This window comes from Zonotrichia albicollis, chromosome 28 (genome assembly GCF_047830755.1).
Source record: "Zonotrichia albicollis isolate bZonAlb1 chromosome 28, bZonAlb1.hap1, whole genome shotgun sequence".
Lineage (NCBI taxonomy): Eukaryota > Metazoa > Chordata > Aves > Passeriformes > Passerellidae > Zonotrichia > Zonotrichia albicollis.
The window spans coordinates 5049864-5066670 of NC_133846.1; the positions used below are offsets into that span (position 1 = coordinate 5049864).

General features: G+C 51.6%; 1 protein-coding gene and 1 long non-coding RNA gene across 3 annotated transcripts in view; one reads left to right on the forward strand and one right to left on the reverse strand.

Annotated features, from left to right (window-relative positions):
* CCND3 (cyclin D3) overlaps positions 1–15385 on the forward strand; it is a 27516-nt gene extending 12131 nt beyond the window's left edge. The window contains exons 1-5 of one of the 2 annotated variants that reach the window (XM_074527944.1): positions 2259–2962; positions 4804–5019; positions 9288–9447; positions 10716–10849; positions 14229–15385. In XM_074527944.1, the coding sequence (XP_074384045.1) occupies positions 2765–2962; positions 4804–5019; positions 9288–9447; positions 10716–10849; positions 14229–14387 (867 nt within the window). In that variant the 5' untranslated portion in view covers positions 2259–2764 and the 3' untranslated portion in view covers positions 14388–15385. Of the gene's footprint in view, positions 1–2258; positions 2963–4803; positions 5020–9287; positions 9448–10715; positions 10850–14228 lie in introns of those variants that run through there. The other variant, XM_074527945.1, reaches the window with a different exon arrangement.
* A 210-nt stretch (positions 15386–15595) lies between these two features.
* LOC141725238 (uncharacterized) lies at positions 15596–16677 on the reverse strand. Its single transcript, XR_012577085.1, has 2 exons — positions 16515–16677; positions 15596–15885 (listed from the first exon to the last, which is right to left on the reverse strand). It is a non-coding gene; the product is annotated as an uncharacterized LOC141725238 (long non-coding RNA).
* Between the last annotated feature and the right edge of the window lie 130 nt (positions 16678–16807).

Consider the following 16807-nt stretch of genomic DNA (forward strand, 5'->3'; position numbering starts at 1 on the left):
GGAATTTCCTTATAGGATCAGGAGGAATTTCACTGTGGAATCGGGAAGAATTTCCCATGGAATCAAGAGGAATTTCCTATGGGATCAGGAGGAATTTCTTAATGAAATCAGGAAGAATTTCACTGTGGAATCAGGAATTTCCTGTGGAGTCAGGAGAATTTTCCTATGAAATCAGGAGCAATTCCCATATGGAATCAGCAAGAATTCCCTCATGTAATCAGGAGGAATTTTCCTCCAGGATCAGGACAAAATTTTCCTCATGGAATCAGGAATTTCTTCATGGAAACAGCAGGAATTTCCTATGAGATCAGAAGGAATTTTCCTATGGAGTCAGGAGGAGTTTTCTATGGGATCAAAAGAAATTTCCTCATAGAATCAGGAGGAATTTCCCCCATGGAATCAGCAGGAATTTCTTCAAAGAATCAGGAATAATTTCCTTATAGGATCAGCAGGAATTTCCTCATGGAATCAGCAGGAATTTTCCTATGAAATCATGAGGAATATACTATGGGATCAGGAGGAATTTTCCCATGAAATCATGAGGAATTTCTTTATAGAATCAGGAGGATTTTCCTCATGGAATCAGGAATTTCTTCATGGAATCAAGAGGCTTTTCCTATGGGATCAGCAGGAATTTCTCTGTGGGATCAGGAGAAATTTCCTTATGGAATCAGGAATTTCCTATGGATTCAGGAGGAATTTCCCCATAAAATCAGGAGGAATTTGGAGTCCCCATTCCCAGAGGTGTCCAAGGAATTCCTGGATGTGACAGAGCTGGTGACAAACTGGGGACCATTCCCAGACTGGGCTGGGATTTTCCAGCCCCAGCAATTCCAGGAACACAGAAATGCCCCCACATTCCATGGAAAACTCCCACTTTTCATCACCAACATTCCCAAAAAAATCCCAATTTTATCCTTCAGCCAAGACCAACCTCACCCTGCCCAGCCCCTGGAAACCTCTGAGGGTTTTTTTGTCATTTCCACTCCCAAGGAATTTCCTTTTTTTAACCTTGTCCAAGCCAGGAAATCGCCTATCTACGGCCAGCAGTGACCAAAATTTGGTTTTCCTGGAATTTTCCCCCATTTGTCTGCCCACACTCAGACATTTTAGGCTTTTTAGGATCCTGCATTTTAATTTTTTTTTTTGCATTTCCAGCCTCTCCTTGTGGCTTTCAGAGGTTCCAGTTCTGCCCAGTCATCATCTGGAGGGAACAGCAGCTTGTGCAATGTTCCCTTCCCCCTTTTTTGGGGTCACAAACACCAGAAAAGGAGCAAAAAACTAAATAATTAAAATAACAAAAATTAAAAAAAAAAAAAACAAAAATTAAAAAATAACAAAACCAGAAGGCCCAAAAGGAACCACTGGGGTTTAAATAACAAAAATAACAAAACTTTTGACTCCTCTGCTGGAGTCAAAAGTTTTGTTATTTTTGTCATTTAAGTTTTGTTATTTTTGTTAATAATTAAATGGCATGAATGGCAATATTAAATTGTATAAATTGCAATATTAAATGGCATAAATTGCAATATTAAATGGCATAAATGGCAATTATTAAATGGCAATAATTGCAATATTAAATGGCACAAGTTGCAGTTATTAAATGGCAGATCCCAGAAATTTTTGCTCTCTTCCTGAGTTTTGTGGGAACAATATTTTATTTTATTTATTTTATTTTATTTATTTTATTTCATTTTCTTTTATATATTTTCTGTTATATATTTTTAATTCTAGGTGTATTATTATTTATATTTTTTATATTTTATATATTTCAATTTTTATGTTTTTATATCTTTTATATAATTTTTATATTCTTACATATAAAATATTTAATTTCATATATAAAATAGATAAAATTTATATTTTCTATTATATATTTATTTTATGTATTTTATATTAAAAATTTTACTTTATATATTTTATATATAAAATAAAACCTAATTATATTAAAACTACTTAATATACATTTTATATATAGAATATTAAAGATGATATAAATTTTTAATATAAATTTTATATACAAAATTTTAAAATTCTATATAAAATATAAATTTTTTATGCTTTCCAGCTTATCTGGGCAGCTCCCCCCACGGTTATCTCCCGCCCCAGGGCGAATTTTGGAAGCCAGCAGGCTGCAAACATGTGCAGGGCTGATTATTTCCACAGCCTTGAAAAAAATGTGCTAAAAAAAGAAGAAAAAAGGAAAAAAAAAAGGGAAAAAATGGGAAAAAATGGGAAAAAAAAAAGAAAAAAAAGTTATAGGATAAGAAATTCAAGTGTCAGAGGTTGCCAGACGCCTCGGAGCGGGGAGATGAAGGGGACGCGGCGGAAACGCGCGGGGGGTGCCGCAGTGTCCGTCTGTCTGTCCCCCTGTCTGTCCCCGTGTCCCCCCCCCCAAGATGGCAGCAGCGCCCCACGTGCGCCCGTCCCGCCAGAGCACCCCGGCCCCGCCCCCTCCGCGGCGCTCAGCGCTCTGATTGGTCAGTACCGTTATAACCACTCCCTCCAACTCCGCGGGCGCGGCGCTGCCTGTCTCTGATTGGCTGCAGCGCGGCGGTGCCGCTCGGTGATTGGCTGCGACGCTACTCGGGCACGCCCCCTCCCGGCGCGCGGCGGCGCCTGGAGCCGGGGCCGGGGCGGGAGCGGCGCCAGTTCCCGGCGTCCCGCGGCGGAGCCGGCGGTGCCCGCGGCGCCTCCTCCGTGCGTCCCCTCAGCGTCCCCACAGCGTCCCCTCAGCGTCCCCATAACCCCTGCCTGCCCCCTTATGGAGCTGCTGTGCGTGGAACCCGCGGCCCGCGCCCCCCGCGCCGGGCTGGACCCGCATCTGCTGGAGGACCGGCGGGTGCTGCAGAGCCTGCTGAGCCTGGAGGAGCGCTACAGCCCCCGCGTGTCCTACTTCCAGTGCGTGCAGAGGGACATCCAGCCCTACATGCGCAAGATGTTGGCCTTCTGGATGCTGGAGGTACCGGAATGCTGCGGGGTTTGACCCCAAAAACCCGGGGGACAAGGCAGAGCTGATGGGTGTCCGGGTACAGCGGTGATGCCGGTGGGGATGGAGGGTGAAATTCGCTCTCCTGTGCTAAAATTGGGATTTTTTTTTTTTTTTCCTCAAAAGCTCCGGGCAGGGCTCAGCTCAGCCCCCAGGGGGAAATAATAACAACGCTGCTGTTAAGTTCCTGAAATTAAAAATTAATCTGCGGGTGGAGTTTGGGGCAGGGTCCCCATAAATGACAATTCTGCAGGGCTCTGTCCTGCCTGTCCCAACCGATGTTGCACGCAGCGCTTCCAAAAAACCCAGAATATTTCCATTTTAAATGGATTTCCCCCCCCCCCCTTTGCTATCATTATTCCCGCAATCCCCTTTTGTAGATAAACCCCCCTTTGGGAGCGGCTCTAAAAGCAGCGAGGTGGCACTGGGGGATGTCACGACCCGCGTGTCATTGTCCCCATCGCTGCTGGCACCAGGGTGGCGTTGGCTGCAGGAGGAGCAGAAACCGCAATAGATTTGGCGGTGGCGGTGTCGAAAGAAGGAAGTTCGCTGTGACAAGTGGCTGGGGACAGATAAGAGACACGGGGCTGAAATTTGGGAGCTGCTGGTGGCTGAATTTTGGGGGATTTGGGGGTTATTTGGGTGATGCCATTGATTGTCATCGCGTCCCTGGAGAGCTCCGGGTGGAATTTCCAGCCCTGGATCCTTCTCTCCACCTTTCTGCCAAAAAATGCACCAAAAAAAAGGAAATTTGGAGCTCCAGAGCTGCCCAGCAGGGCACAGCAGAATTGGGGCTAAATGGGGCAAATTCAGATTTATCCATATGCTACAGGTGGAATTTCCAGCCCTGGATCCTTCTCTCCACCCTCCAGCCAAAAAATGCACCAAAAAAAAAGGAAATTTGGAGCTCCAGAGCTGCCCAGGGCAGGGGTGGCAGCTGGCAGGAGCCATTCCCAGCAGGGCACAGCAGAAATTGGACAAATTCTGATTTATCCACGTGTTCCAGGTGGAATTGCCAGCCCTGGATCCTTCTCTCCACACCCTCCAGCAACCTGAGGGAGGGAAACTGAGGCACTGGGAGATCCCTGGGTTTCCATGGATTTCAGCCCTTTTTGGGGCACATCCTACTCCTGTGTAGAGGGAATATCCAGGGATCTGAAGGATTCACCTTGGTTGAGGGAGTTAAATCTGAATTGTCCATGGAGAGTCTTCCTCCCTGGATTTCCATGGGTTTCAAAGAGAAAATATCCAGGGATCTGTGAAGGATCCACCCTGGTTGAGGGAGTTAAATTTGAATTGTCCATGGAGAGTCTTCCTCCCTGGATTTCCATGGATTTCAAAGAGAAAATATCCAGGGATCTGTGAAGGGTCCACAGCAAAAATGGGGCAAATTCAGATTTATCCACATGTTCCAGGTGGAATTGCCAGCCCTGGATCCTCCTCTCCACCCTCCAGAGCTGCCCAGGGCTGGGGTGGCAGCTGGCAGGGGCATCCCCAGGAATACACAGCAGAAATGGGGCAAATTCAGATTTATCCACGTGTTCCAGCAGCCGTGGATCCTTCTCTCCACCCTCCAGAGCTGCCCAGGGCAGAGGTGGCAGCTGGCAGGGGCATCCCCAGCAGAAATGAGGCCAAATGGGGCAAACTGAGGTTTCTCCACGAGCTCTTTGGAGCTGCAGCTGCTCCCCTGCAGGAAGGTGAAGCCTCAGGGTGACACCACGGTGGCAGCTCCCTGTGACAAGCGTGGAACAGCAGCTCCGAGGCCGAGCTCGGCTCCCTGCCCTCACCAAAACTTCCTTTTCTCTCCGAGGCAGGTGTGCGAGGAGCAGAAGTGTGAGGAGGAGGTGTTCCCGCTGGCCATGAACTACGTGGATCGCTTCCTGGCCTCGGTGGCCGTGCACAAGAACCACCTGCAGCTGCTGGGGGCTGTGTGCATGCTGCTGGCCTCCAAGCTGAGGGAAACCATGCCCCTGACCGTGGAGAAGCTCTGCATCTACACCGACAACTCCGTCACGCCCCAGGAGCTGCTGGTAAAGCCCTGAGTGCCAGTTCCTGCCTGGCATCTTCTTGGCATCTCCTGATCCCATCCCGCTGCGTTTTCTCCCTCCTTGGTGAAGGGTTTTCCATCCTCTCCATGCTGGGAAGAAGAATTGTCCCCTCAATTGTCCCCATCGTGGTTGTGGATGAAGTTTTCTGTGCCACCACTGAGTTGTCACTCTGGGCTGTCACTGCAGTGACATCTCCAAGAGTCACAATTCTGGTGCCCTCCCAGTGCCCAGATCCTCCTGGCATCTCCTGATCCCATCCCTCTACATTCCCCTCCTCTTTGGTGAAGGATTTTCCATCCTCCCCATGCTGGGCAGCAGAATTGTCCCCTCAACTGTCCCCATCCTGCTTGTGGAGGAAATTTCCTGTGCCACCACCAAGCTGTCACTCTGAGTTGTCACTGCAGTGGCATCTCCAAGAGTCACAGCTCTGGTTGGCATCTCCTGATCCTGCTCTGCTGATCCCATTCCTCTGCATTTCCTCCTCTTTGGTGAAGGATTTTCCATCCTCCCCATGCTGGGCAGCAGAATTGTCCCCTCAACTGTCCCCATCCTGGTTGTGGAGGGAATTTTCTGTGCCACCACTGAGTTGTCACTTTGGGCTGTCACTCTGGGCTGTCACTGCAGTGACATCTCCAAGCTCAGGGTCAGGGAATGTGAATTTCCCACATCCCCCCAATTTCTGCAGCTCTGCCTCCCCCCCAGCTGCAGAAATTGGTGGGAAATGTGGGAATTGAGGGGAATGTGGGAATTGAGGGAATGTGGGAGATTTCGCTTCCACAGCAGCAGGAAAATTGGGATTTTAGGTGCAGAGTGAAGCAGCAGAAATGGCTGTGAGGGCTTTGTGGGCTCAGTGGGTGCTGGGGATGGCTGGAATTCCTGCTCTGCCCCTGCATTTCTCATCCTGCACCCACAAAGTTCCATTCTGAGCTCTGAAAGGCCAAAAGTTTTCTGCTAAAACCTCTGAGATCCATCCCTGCGAGCTCAGCCTCAGCCACGAGGGAGGAAATGGGAGAAAAACCCTTTTTTTGGGGCCTGAGGAGGGAGCAGTGACCTCTCCTCAGTGACAGAGCATCCCTGGGGACCCCGGGGGCTTTTTGGGGTTACTCATCACCCCCCTGGTGGTTTTGGGGTGGGATCTGAGCCCCAGAACCCCCAAAACTCTCAGCTGGTGACTCAGGGGCACTGCAGAGCTCTGAGCTCAACCTGGTTTTTCCCAATTCTGGGGAAAATCCCCTCCCCTCCACAACAGTCATTAGCGGGTGGTGATTGCCTTAATTAACACTCCTAATTAGCTGATGAGGGATGGGGATCCCACAGCAATGGGGTGCCCCATCCCTGAGGGACACCACGGCCACTCCTGGTGGCCCCACAGGTTTAAATGTGATTTTTTGGGGAGGATTTGCTGTTCCCAGCTCAGCCTGGAGCATCCCTGCAGGTTCCCCCTCATTCCCAGGCTCCATTCCTGCTGGGAATTCCTCTTCCATCCAGCAAGGAGATATAAAATAAATGAATTTATTTTCCCCACACTCCCAGGATCCCTGGGTTGCGCTTGGATGTTTCATGAATGAAAATAATTTTATTTTGGGGGTCAAAAGTGATTTTTTTGGCTTTTCCAAGCAAACTGGATCCTTTTCTTCCCTGGATTTCCATGGATTTTAACCCTTTTTGGAGCTCATCCTGCTCCCATAAGGAGGGAATGGAGGGAATACCCAGGGATCTGAAGGATTCGCCCTCACTGAGGGCCCTGAGGGAGTTAAATCAAATTTACTGGATTTCCATGGATTTTAACCCTTTTTGGAGCTCATCCTGCTCCAATAAAGAGAGAATACCCAGGGATCTGAGGGGTTCACCCTCACTGAGGGCCCTGAGGGAGTTAAATCTGAATTTCCTCACCCCAGAGCTGCTCCTTCCCCCTCTGTGCTCACCCCCTGCTCCAGTAAAGAGGGAATGGAGGGAATACCCAGGGATCTGAGGGATTCACCCTCACTGAGGGCCCTGAGGGAGTTAAATCAAATTTACTGGATTTCCATGGATTTCAACCCTTTTTGGGGCAAATCCTGCTCCAATAAAGAGGGAATGGAGGGAATACCCAGGGATCTGAGGGATTCACCCTCACTGAGGGCCCTGAGGGAGTTAAATCTGAATTGTCCATGGAGAATCCCCTTCCCTGGATTTCCATGGATTTTAACCCTTTTTGGGGCAAATCCTGCTCCAATAAAGAGAGAATACCCAGGGATCTGAGGGATTCACCCTGGCTGAGGGCCCTGAGGGAGTTAAATCTGAATTTCCTCACCCCAGAGCTGCTCCTTCCCCCTCTGTGCTCAGCCCCTGCTCTTTCCCAACCCCCTGAAGGAGGGAGGGCAGAGCAGGGCCAGGGGAGCTTCTTCAGCAGCCTGGGGACAATGGCACATCCTGGTGGCCCGGGGCCATCCCTGCAGGAAGCTGGCTCGAATTCCCGGCCTCTGCTTCCTCCTCCTCCTCCTCCTCCTCCTCCTCCTCCTCCTCCTCGGGCAGGGGCTTGGCAGCAGCTCAGCCCTTCAGAAGGACACAGAAGCGCTCTGGAGTTATTCTGGGGGGGAAGGAAATGATGCAAGGAGGGATTTGTCCATTTGGAGGAAGTTGGGTTTCCGTCCAGGCCCTTCTCTAACCCACCTTGGGGTTGGTGTTTTGTTTAAATTTAATTCTTTGTTTTTTAATTTAATTCTTTATTTTATTTTATTTTTTTATTTTACATTATTTTATTTTATGTTGTTCTTATTTTATTTTATTTTTATTTTACATTATTTTATTTTATGTTATTATTCTTATTTAATTTAATTCTATTTTTTATTTTACATTATTTTATTTTTTGTTATTTTATTCTATTTTATTTTATGTTATTTTATTTTTTTACATTATTTTATTTTATGTTATGTTATTTTATGTTATTATTTTATTTCTGTTTTTTATTTTATGTGATTATTATGTTATTTTATTTTTTAATTTATTTTATTTTAATTTTTTACATTATTTTATGGTGGGTTTTTTTGGGTTTTTTTTACATTATTTTATGTTATGTTATTATTTTATTTGTTAATTTATTTTATGTTATTGTTTTTATTATTTTATTTCATTTCATTTCATTTTTATAAAGACTTTTCTGGCCTGGCTGAGGGGGGGTTCAGCTGCTCAGAGCTTGGGGAGAGCAACTTTGGGGCAGGAATGGCTCCTGTGGGGACAATGGGGTGACAAATTTGGCCCAGTGTGGGTTTTGGGGCACCTTGAGCAATTCTGCCCCTTTGAGCAACCCAGGGCGGGTTTGTTGTGCAAGGGGAAGGGAGGCAACAACCAGAAAAAAAAGGGGAAAATGAAGATCTGAGCTTGGGAAAGAATTGTCACTGTTGTCACTTCCTCAAAGTGTCTGTGCTGAGCTCCGGGGCAGCGCTGGGGGATCCTGAGTGTGGGGAGCAGAAATGAACCTGGGCCTGACCTGAGCCCAGGGCAGCTCTGGAGCCTCAGCGGGGACACGGCCAGGGCTGGAATTGTGGCCTGGGGACAGTGTGGGGACAGCACAAGGGACAGCCCTTCCCCATCCTGGGGCCTTCTGGGCTGGAATTGTGCCATGGGGACAGTGTGGGGACAGCTCCTGTGCCCTTCCCTGTCCTGCCTTGGCCCTGGAACCTCCTGGTCTGGAATTGTGGCCTGGGGACAGCACAAGGGACAGCCCTTCCCGATCCCAGAGCCTCCAGGGCTGGAATTGTGGCCTGGGGACAGTGTGGGGGACAATCCCTCTGCCCTTCCCCATCCTAGGGCCTCCAGGGCTGGAACTGTGCCATGGGGACAACCTGGAGACAGTGGGGACAACCCCTCGCCCTTTCCTGTCCTGCCTTGGCCCTGGAACCTCCTGAGCTGGCGTGGTGGCACAGGGACAACATGGGGACAGCCCATCTGCTCTCCCCTGTTCTGCACTGGCCCTGGAGCCTCCTGGTCTGGAATTGTGGCCTGGGGACAGCACAAGGGACAGCCCAAGGGACAGCCCTTCCCCATCCTGGAGCCTCCTGGCTGGAATTGTGCCTTGGGGACAGCGTGGGGACAGTGGGGACAACCCATCTGCCCTTTCCTGTCCTGCCTTGGTCCTGGAACCTCCTGAGCTGGCATGGTGGCACAGGGACAGTGTGGGGACAGCCCCAGTGCCCTTCCCCGTCCTGCCCTGTCCCTGGAGCCCCCTGAGCCCCCCCATAACGTGCTGCCCCCTCTCTCTGTGCCCTCAGCACTGGGAGCTGCTGGTGCTGGAGAAGCTCAAGTGGGACCTGGTGTCGGTGATCGCCAACGATTTCCTGCCGCACATCCTGCACCGGCTGCCGCTGCCCGCCGACAAGGTGGAGCTGGTGAAGAAGCACGCGCAGACCTTCATCGCCCTCTGCGCCACAGGTGGGGCTGCTGGCACGCCTGGCACGCCTGGCACGCCTGGCACGCCTGGCATGGGCTCCCCTCCTTTTTTGGGGGCTTCTTTGCAGTCAGGGTTCAGGGTGGGATGGTGCTGTGGGATGCCAGGAGGGCAGGGGTGTGTGCCAGGCTCTGTGTGCCTGTGGGAGGGCAGGTGGGGTCACCAGGATGGAGGAGGAATTGGGAATCTGGCTCCAACTTCTTAGAAGGCTAAAATATAATATAATATAATATAATATAATATAATATAATATAATACAATACAATACAATACAATACAATACAATACAATACAATATAATATAATACAATATAATATAATATAATGTAATATAATATAATGTAATATAATGTAATGTAATATACATAATATAATATAATGTAATATAATATAATATAATATACATAACATAATACAATACAATGCAATATAATATAATACAATACAATATAATATAATGTGATATCTATTATGTCCTACATTATATTATATAATATTATATCAATAATGTATTGTATTCATGTATAATATTGTAATATTATATTCTGTTATTTCATATTATAATATAATATAATGCATAATAGAATCGATAATATTATATTTTCTATGTGTTATATTACGTTACATTACATTATATTACATTATATATCATATTAAATTAATGACATCATATTATAATATTATATTATTTTATTCCATAATATAATATAATATAATATAATATAATATAATATAATATAATATAATATAATATAATATTCCATATTATAATATAATATATGCATTATAATGCATAATAGAATGAATATTATATTTTCGCTATTATACCATATCATACCATATTATATCATACCATACTATATTATACTATGCTATATTACATTATGTTATACTAGAACTATACTAAAGAATAGAGAAAGGAAAGGAATGATAATAAAATCTTGTGACTGCTCAGAGCCCCGACACGGCCAGGCTGTGATTGACCATTAATTAAAAACAACCACACCAGACCAATCACAGATGCACCTGACACATTCCACAGCAGCAGATAATTATTGCTTACATTTCCTTTCTGAGGCCTGTCAGCAGAAAAATCCTAGAGCAAGGATTTTCATGAAACCCCTCTGTGACAATTCTCCTGCACCCCCACCCTCTGTGGGGCCCTGCAGGGCACACCCCAAACCCCACACCCCGACCCCAAACCCCGCCTGACCCTCCCTGACATCTCCTCTCCCCTCCGTGGCGTTTGCAGACTGCACGTTTGTGATGTACCCGCCGTCCATGATCGCCACCGGCAGCATCGGCGCCGCCGCGCACGGCCTGGGGCTGCCGGGCAGCGGGGAGGCCCTGACCGAGCTGCTGGCCAGGACCACGGGCACCGAGCTGGTCAGTGACGGGCACCGGGCTGGGGAGTGTTACTGGGGAGTGCCACTGAGGCTGGCACTGAGCTGGGGAGTGGGCATTGGGGCTGGCACCGAGCTGGGGAGTGGGCATTGGGGCTGGCACGGCTGTGGGAGCCTTCCTGCCACTCCATCAGGGTGGGACATGGGCAGGGTGTGGGCTCTGTGCCTCTGGAGATGTTCCAGACCCACCTGATGTGTCACCTGTGTCACCTGTGTCACCTGTGTCACCTGCTCCAGGTGAACATGGTGATGGTCAGCCTGGGATGGACTGGATGTGCTGATGGTCACTGGGATGGTCTGGCCATGATGGTCACTGGGATGGTCTGGCCATGATGGTCACTGGGATGGTCTGGCCATGATGGTCACTGGGATGGTCTGGCCCTGGTGATGGTCACTGGGATGGTCTGGCCATGATGGTCATTGGGATGGACTGGTCATGCTGATGGTCACTGGGATGGTCTGGCCATGATGGTCACTGGGATGGTCTGGCCATGATGGTCACTGGGATGGTCTGGCCATGATGGTCACTGGGATGGTCTGGCCATGATGGTCACTGGGATGGTCTGGCCCTGGTGATGGTCACTGGGATGGTCTGGCCATGATGGTCATTGGGATGGACTGGTCATGCTGATGGTCACTGGGATGGTCTGGCCATGATGGTCACTGGGATGGTCTGGCCATGATGGTCACTGGGATGGTCTGGCTGTGCTGATGGTCAGCCAGAGATGGTGATGGTCACTGGGATGGACTGGCCATGATGGTCACTGGGATGGTCTGGCCGTGCTGATGGTCAGCCAGAGATGGTGATGGTCACTGGGATGGTCTGGCCATGATGGTCACTGGGATGGTCTGGTCATGCTGATGGTCACTGGGATGGCCTGGCCATGATGGTCACTGGGATGGCCTGGCCATGATGGTCACTGGGATGGTCTGGCCGTGCTGATGGTCAGCCAGAGATGGTGTTGGTCACTGGGATGGTCTGGCCGTGCTGATGGTCACTGGGATGGTCTGGCCGTGCTGATGGTCAGCCAGGGCTGCAGGGATGCACTCGAGGGCCCTTCCAGCCCCATCTGCTCTGGGTTCTGTGGAATTTTCTGTTTGCCCCGGTTTGAGCAGAGCCCGGGGCTGCTCCAGGCACAGCCAGGGCGGGCTCGGAGCCTTTGGAGCAGCACACAAAGGGCAGGATCCGTTCCCTGCCCGGGCAGGTGTTGGCAGGATCGGGTTCTCGGCCTGGGACGGGGACAGGGACACTCAGGCTCAGCATCTGCTCCCCGCAGTGTCCGGTGTCACCTGAGGGGGACGGGGGGGGTGGCACATGAAACCTGGCAGCTTTGGGGGGGCTCTGCAGCCCCTCCGTGCCCTGGGAGGGGGCGCAGGGACGCTGTGGGGCTCCAATCTGAGCTTCTGCTCTCCCCTTTGATCTCCTCCCCTGCCCAGGTGGGTTACAGTTCCCTGCCAGGACCCGGGGTGGCTTTGTCCGGGGGGAGGCTCCTGCTCTGTTTGTGCAGATGGGATTTTTTTTGTTCTCTGGGGCCTTTTTGAGGAGAGAGAATCAGTGCAGCCACCTGCTCCCAACCTGCTCTGGGGGCCGGGGCCGTGCAGGGAACAGGTGGGAGGCAGGGAGGGCTCTGTGCAGGGAGAGGAGCTGAAATGGAGCCCGGCACCCTCCTGTCCCCTCCTGTCCCCTCCTGTCCCCTCCTGTCCCCTCCTGTCCCCTCCTGGCCCCTCCTGGCCCCTCCTGTCCCCCCCTGGCCCCCCCTGGCCCCTCCTGTCCCCTCCTGTCCTCTCCTGTCCCCCCTGTCCCCCCTGTCCCCTCCTGTCCCCTGCTGTCCCCTCCTGTCCCCTCCTGGCCCTCCCCAGCCCCTGCTGTGCCCCCTCCCTGCCCAGCTGTGGGTGCCTCACAAACAGCTCCAGCCAGGGCAGCTCCTCCTGGGCTTGAACACAGAGCTTGGGGTTCCTGCGAGAGCTCCTGGGCTCAGCTCCCTCACCTGTGCTGCTGCTGCTGCTTCCTGAGCGTGCCCAGGTGCCCCTGGGGATGCCCAGCTCATGCCCAGGAGATGCACAGACCATGCCCAGGTGTCTGTGGGGATGCCCAGCCCATGCCCAGGTGCCCATGGAGATGCCCAGGGGATGCCCAGCCCATGCCCAGTTGCCCCATGGAGATGCCCAGCCTATGCCCAGGTGCCCCTGGAGATGCCCAGCCCTTGCCCAGGTGTGTCTGTAGGGTTGCACAGCCCCTGCCCAGGTGCCCATGAGGATGCCCAGGACATGCACAGCCCCTGCCCAGGTGCCCCTGGAGATGCCCAGCCCATGCCCAGGTGCCCATGGAGATGCCCAGGTGTCTGTAGGGTTGCCCAGCCCTTGCCCAGGTGCCCATGGAGATGCCCAGGGCATGCAGAGCCCCTGCCCAGGTGCCCCTGGAGATGCCCAGCCGCTGCCCAGGTGCCCCTGGCACTCAGGGCCGGGACAGGAGGAGGCTGCAGTGACGGGAAGCGGGGCAGGGGAGCCGGGCGGGAGGAGCCGGGCGGGAGGAGCCGGGCGTTGCTATTTTCGCTCGCCACATCCTCTGTCAGTTTCTAAGAAGCGCTGCGGATTCCTGGTAAGAGATCTCAGGGTGTGACAATGTCCCCGTGAGGTGCAAACTGTCACCAGGCCGGGCCGTGCCCCTGGGGTGTCCGGCTGGGAGTTTCCTCCTGCTTTTACAGCTCAAAACCAGAGCAGGGTTTGCATTTCTGGTGAGGTTCTGGGGTGTCCCAGAGGGGACAGGAGGGTGGAAACCTTGTCAGAAGGTTCTGAACCAGGGGCACCCAGCAGAATTCCTGGCAATGCTGGGCTGGAGGGCCTGGGGAGCTGGAGGGGGATCCATGTCCCAAGGACATCAACATTTGTGGGATTTGGGAAGTTTGTCCTGCTCTTGTCACCCATCTGAAGCCACCCCCTGGCTTCAGGACCGGACACATTCCTGCAGAACAGGGGTCAGCATTGAGGAGAACAACCACAGTGTGGGGATTTACCTGGGGAGGGACAAAGATGGAGAAAATCTCCTTTTGCTGCTGCTCAGATGGAAAAAAAATCAATAATTAATTTCATTTCTTTCATGCCCTGGCCTTGCAGATGAAGTCAGTGTCTTCTCTTGAAACACCATGTCTGCTTGCAGAAAAGCAGTATATTATTGCCATAGGCATAACAAGCCATAGCACTGCAACCCAAGAGGTTGCTGTGGGGTCAGAGCTCCTGAAGGAAGCCCTGAGAGGTTTTTTGGGAGAATCCCTGGGCGAGGAGCTCCGGGGACAGGGACAGCGCTGTTGTGAGGGAGCAGCAGGAGCAGGATGTGATGTCCCATGTGCGTTTCCCCGTTCCAGGACTGCCTGAAGGCCTGCCAGGAGCAGATCGAGGCGGCCTTGGCCGAGAGCCTGAAGCAGGCATCGCAGCCCCAGCAGGAATTCAGCTCCAAGGCGGCGCCGTACGCGGGCAGCCAGCCCACCAGCACCCCCACGGACGTCACCGACGTCAACCTGTGAGCAAGGAGCCCCCTTTGGCCAGAGCTGCAGCCCCTGCCCGGACACCCCCAGCTCGCTGCACCCCCCTGCCCAGCCAGGAGCCTGGAGGGGAAGTTGGAATTGTTTGTGTGTTGGTGTTTCCCTGGCTCTCCGGGTTCCTCACGGATGAAAATCCCAGAGCCACCCCCAGTTCTGGTGTGGGGCTCGTGGAGCAGCTGCTTGGTGGCCCCTTGGTTGCTTCGTGCCACGTCCCCAAGGCTCCAGGGGACGCCGTGCAGCTGCTTGTGCTTGGGGAGGAGCCGTGGGGGCTCGTTTGGGTTTTTGCTGTTGGATGTGGGAATTTCGGGGACGCGCCTTGGGAGGAGTTCAGGGTCCCCTCGGCTGCTTAATTTATTGTTCACTGCTGGGAAAAGGGGAGGGAGGAGAGCTGGGGTTGCTCAGGGTGCTGGGTGCTGCTCTCCTCTCCTCCCCACTGAAGTGCCTTCGCCCTTTCTCCCTTCCCTGGCTCCCTGGGCAGTGCAGACTCTGCTCAGAGCTGCCTTTGGTAGCTTAGGCATCAGACTAGGATTTAAGGAAAAAACCTTTGAATGTGCTGCTATGGTCTGGGATGCATCTCCACTCTTCCAAGGCAGGGATTTCAGGTCGTGCTCAGGAGGGAGCTGTGTCCAAATCCGCCAAAGGTGGATCTGGAGCTGCCTCCTGACAGGGTGGAAAACTTTGCTGCGCACTTGAGTTGGGAAAGCAATTACCGCGTTTTTGTGTTGTTGTTGATTCCTTGTTGGTTTTTTTTTATAAAAATTGTTGTAAAACAGACAAAAAAAAAAAAAGAAAAAGAAAAAAAAAAATAATGCTGCTTTTCTATAAGAAATCCAGAGTGGAATTAGCCAGGAGAAGCCAGAAACTCCACAGGGATGGGAGGCAGAATCTGCTGCTCCCTGGGGACATCTGGACGTGTGGCTGTTGTCCTCCCGTGGGGGGATGTGTGGAAGAGGAGGTAGAGATCTTCCTTTTGGATGGCACCAAGCCCGCAAAAACCCGGCGGAAAAAGGTGGGGCTGCTGCTCCTCCCTGAGCCTGCCTGGCCCGGAAAGCCACGGAGCCACTGCCTCCTGCGAGCACGAGGGCTGGGACAGGGCCTGCCTGTGCAAGAGGAAATGTTTCTTTCTTTTTTGGTTTTGTTTTTTTTTTTGTTTTGTTTTTTTTTTTTATATATATATATATATAAATATATATGTATATCAAAATGAATTTTTAATTTAAGAGTAAAACTGGTTTGGTGTTCACTCGCACGAGTCTCGCTGCTGGGAGAGCCGGAGAACCCTGTGATGTTGCAATAAAATATTTTAAACAAAAAAAAACAAAAAAAAAAAAAATGGTGGCTCGAGGGTTTCCCTGTGGTGTTCTTGGGTCTTTTCATGGTTTTGGGGATCCCTTGGGAGCTCCAGCTTTGCTTTTCCCGGCATGGAGTGGGGAGAGGACCCTGAGGGACACTGGCAGTGACAGTGACACAGGGCACAGAGCTGGCAGTGACAGGGCACAGAGCTGGCAGTGACAGTGACTGCAGGGCACAGATGTGACAGTGACAGCAGGGCACAAACCTGGCAGTGACAGTGGCAGAAGAGCACAAACCTGGCAGTGACAGTGACACAGGGCACAGAGCTGGCAGTGACAATGGCAGCAAGACACAGAGCTGGCAGTGACAGTGACACAGGGCACAGAGCTGGCAGTGACAATGGCAGCAAGACACAGAGCTGGCAGTGACAGTGACACAGGGCACAGAGCTGGCAGTGACAGTGACAACAGAGCACAAACCTGGCAGTGACAGTGACACAGGGCACAGAGCTGGCAGTGACAATGGCAGCAGGGCACAGAGCTGGCAGTGACGACAGTGGCACAGGGCACAGACGTGGCAGTGATAGTGACACAGGGCACAGAGCTGGCAGTGACAGTGGCACAGGGCACAGAGCTGGCAGTGACAGTGACACAGGGCACAGAGCTGGCAGTGACAGTGGCAGAAGAGCACAAACCTGGCAGTGACAGTGACACAGGGCACAGAGCTGGCAGTGACAGTGACAGCAGGGCACAAACCTGGCAGTGACAGTGACACAGGGCACAGAGCTGGCAGTGACAGTGGCAGAAGAGCACAAACCTGGCAGTGACAGTGGTACCAGGGCACAGAGCTGGCAGTGACAGTGACGCAGGGCACAGACCTGGCAGTGACAGCAGGGCACAGAGCTGGCAGTGACAGTGGCACCAGGGCACAGAGCTGGCAGTGACAGTGACACAGGGTACAGACCTGGCAGGGAGTGGCCCCAGGGCCTGGTGGAAAAGTCTCCCCTGGGTTTGGTTTTCCAGCAGAGATGCCACTCGGGCACAGTGCCAGTGGCACACCAGGCAGGTGCCCCATGGCCAGGGGAGGATGGTGGCCTGAGAGGCTTTTTT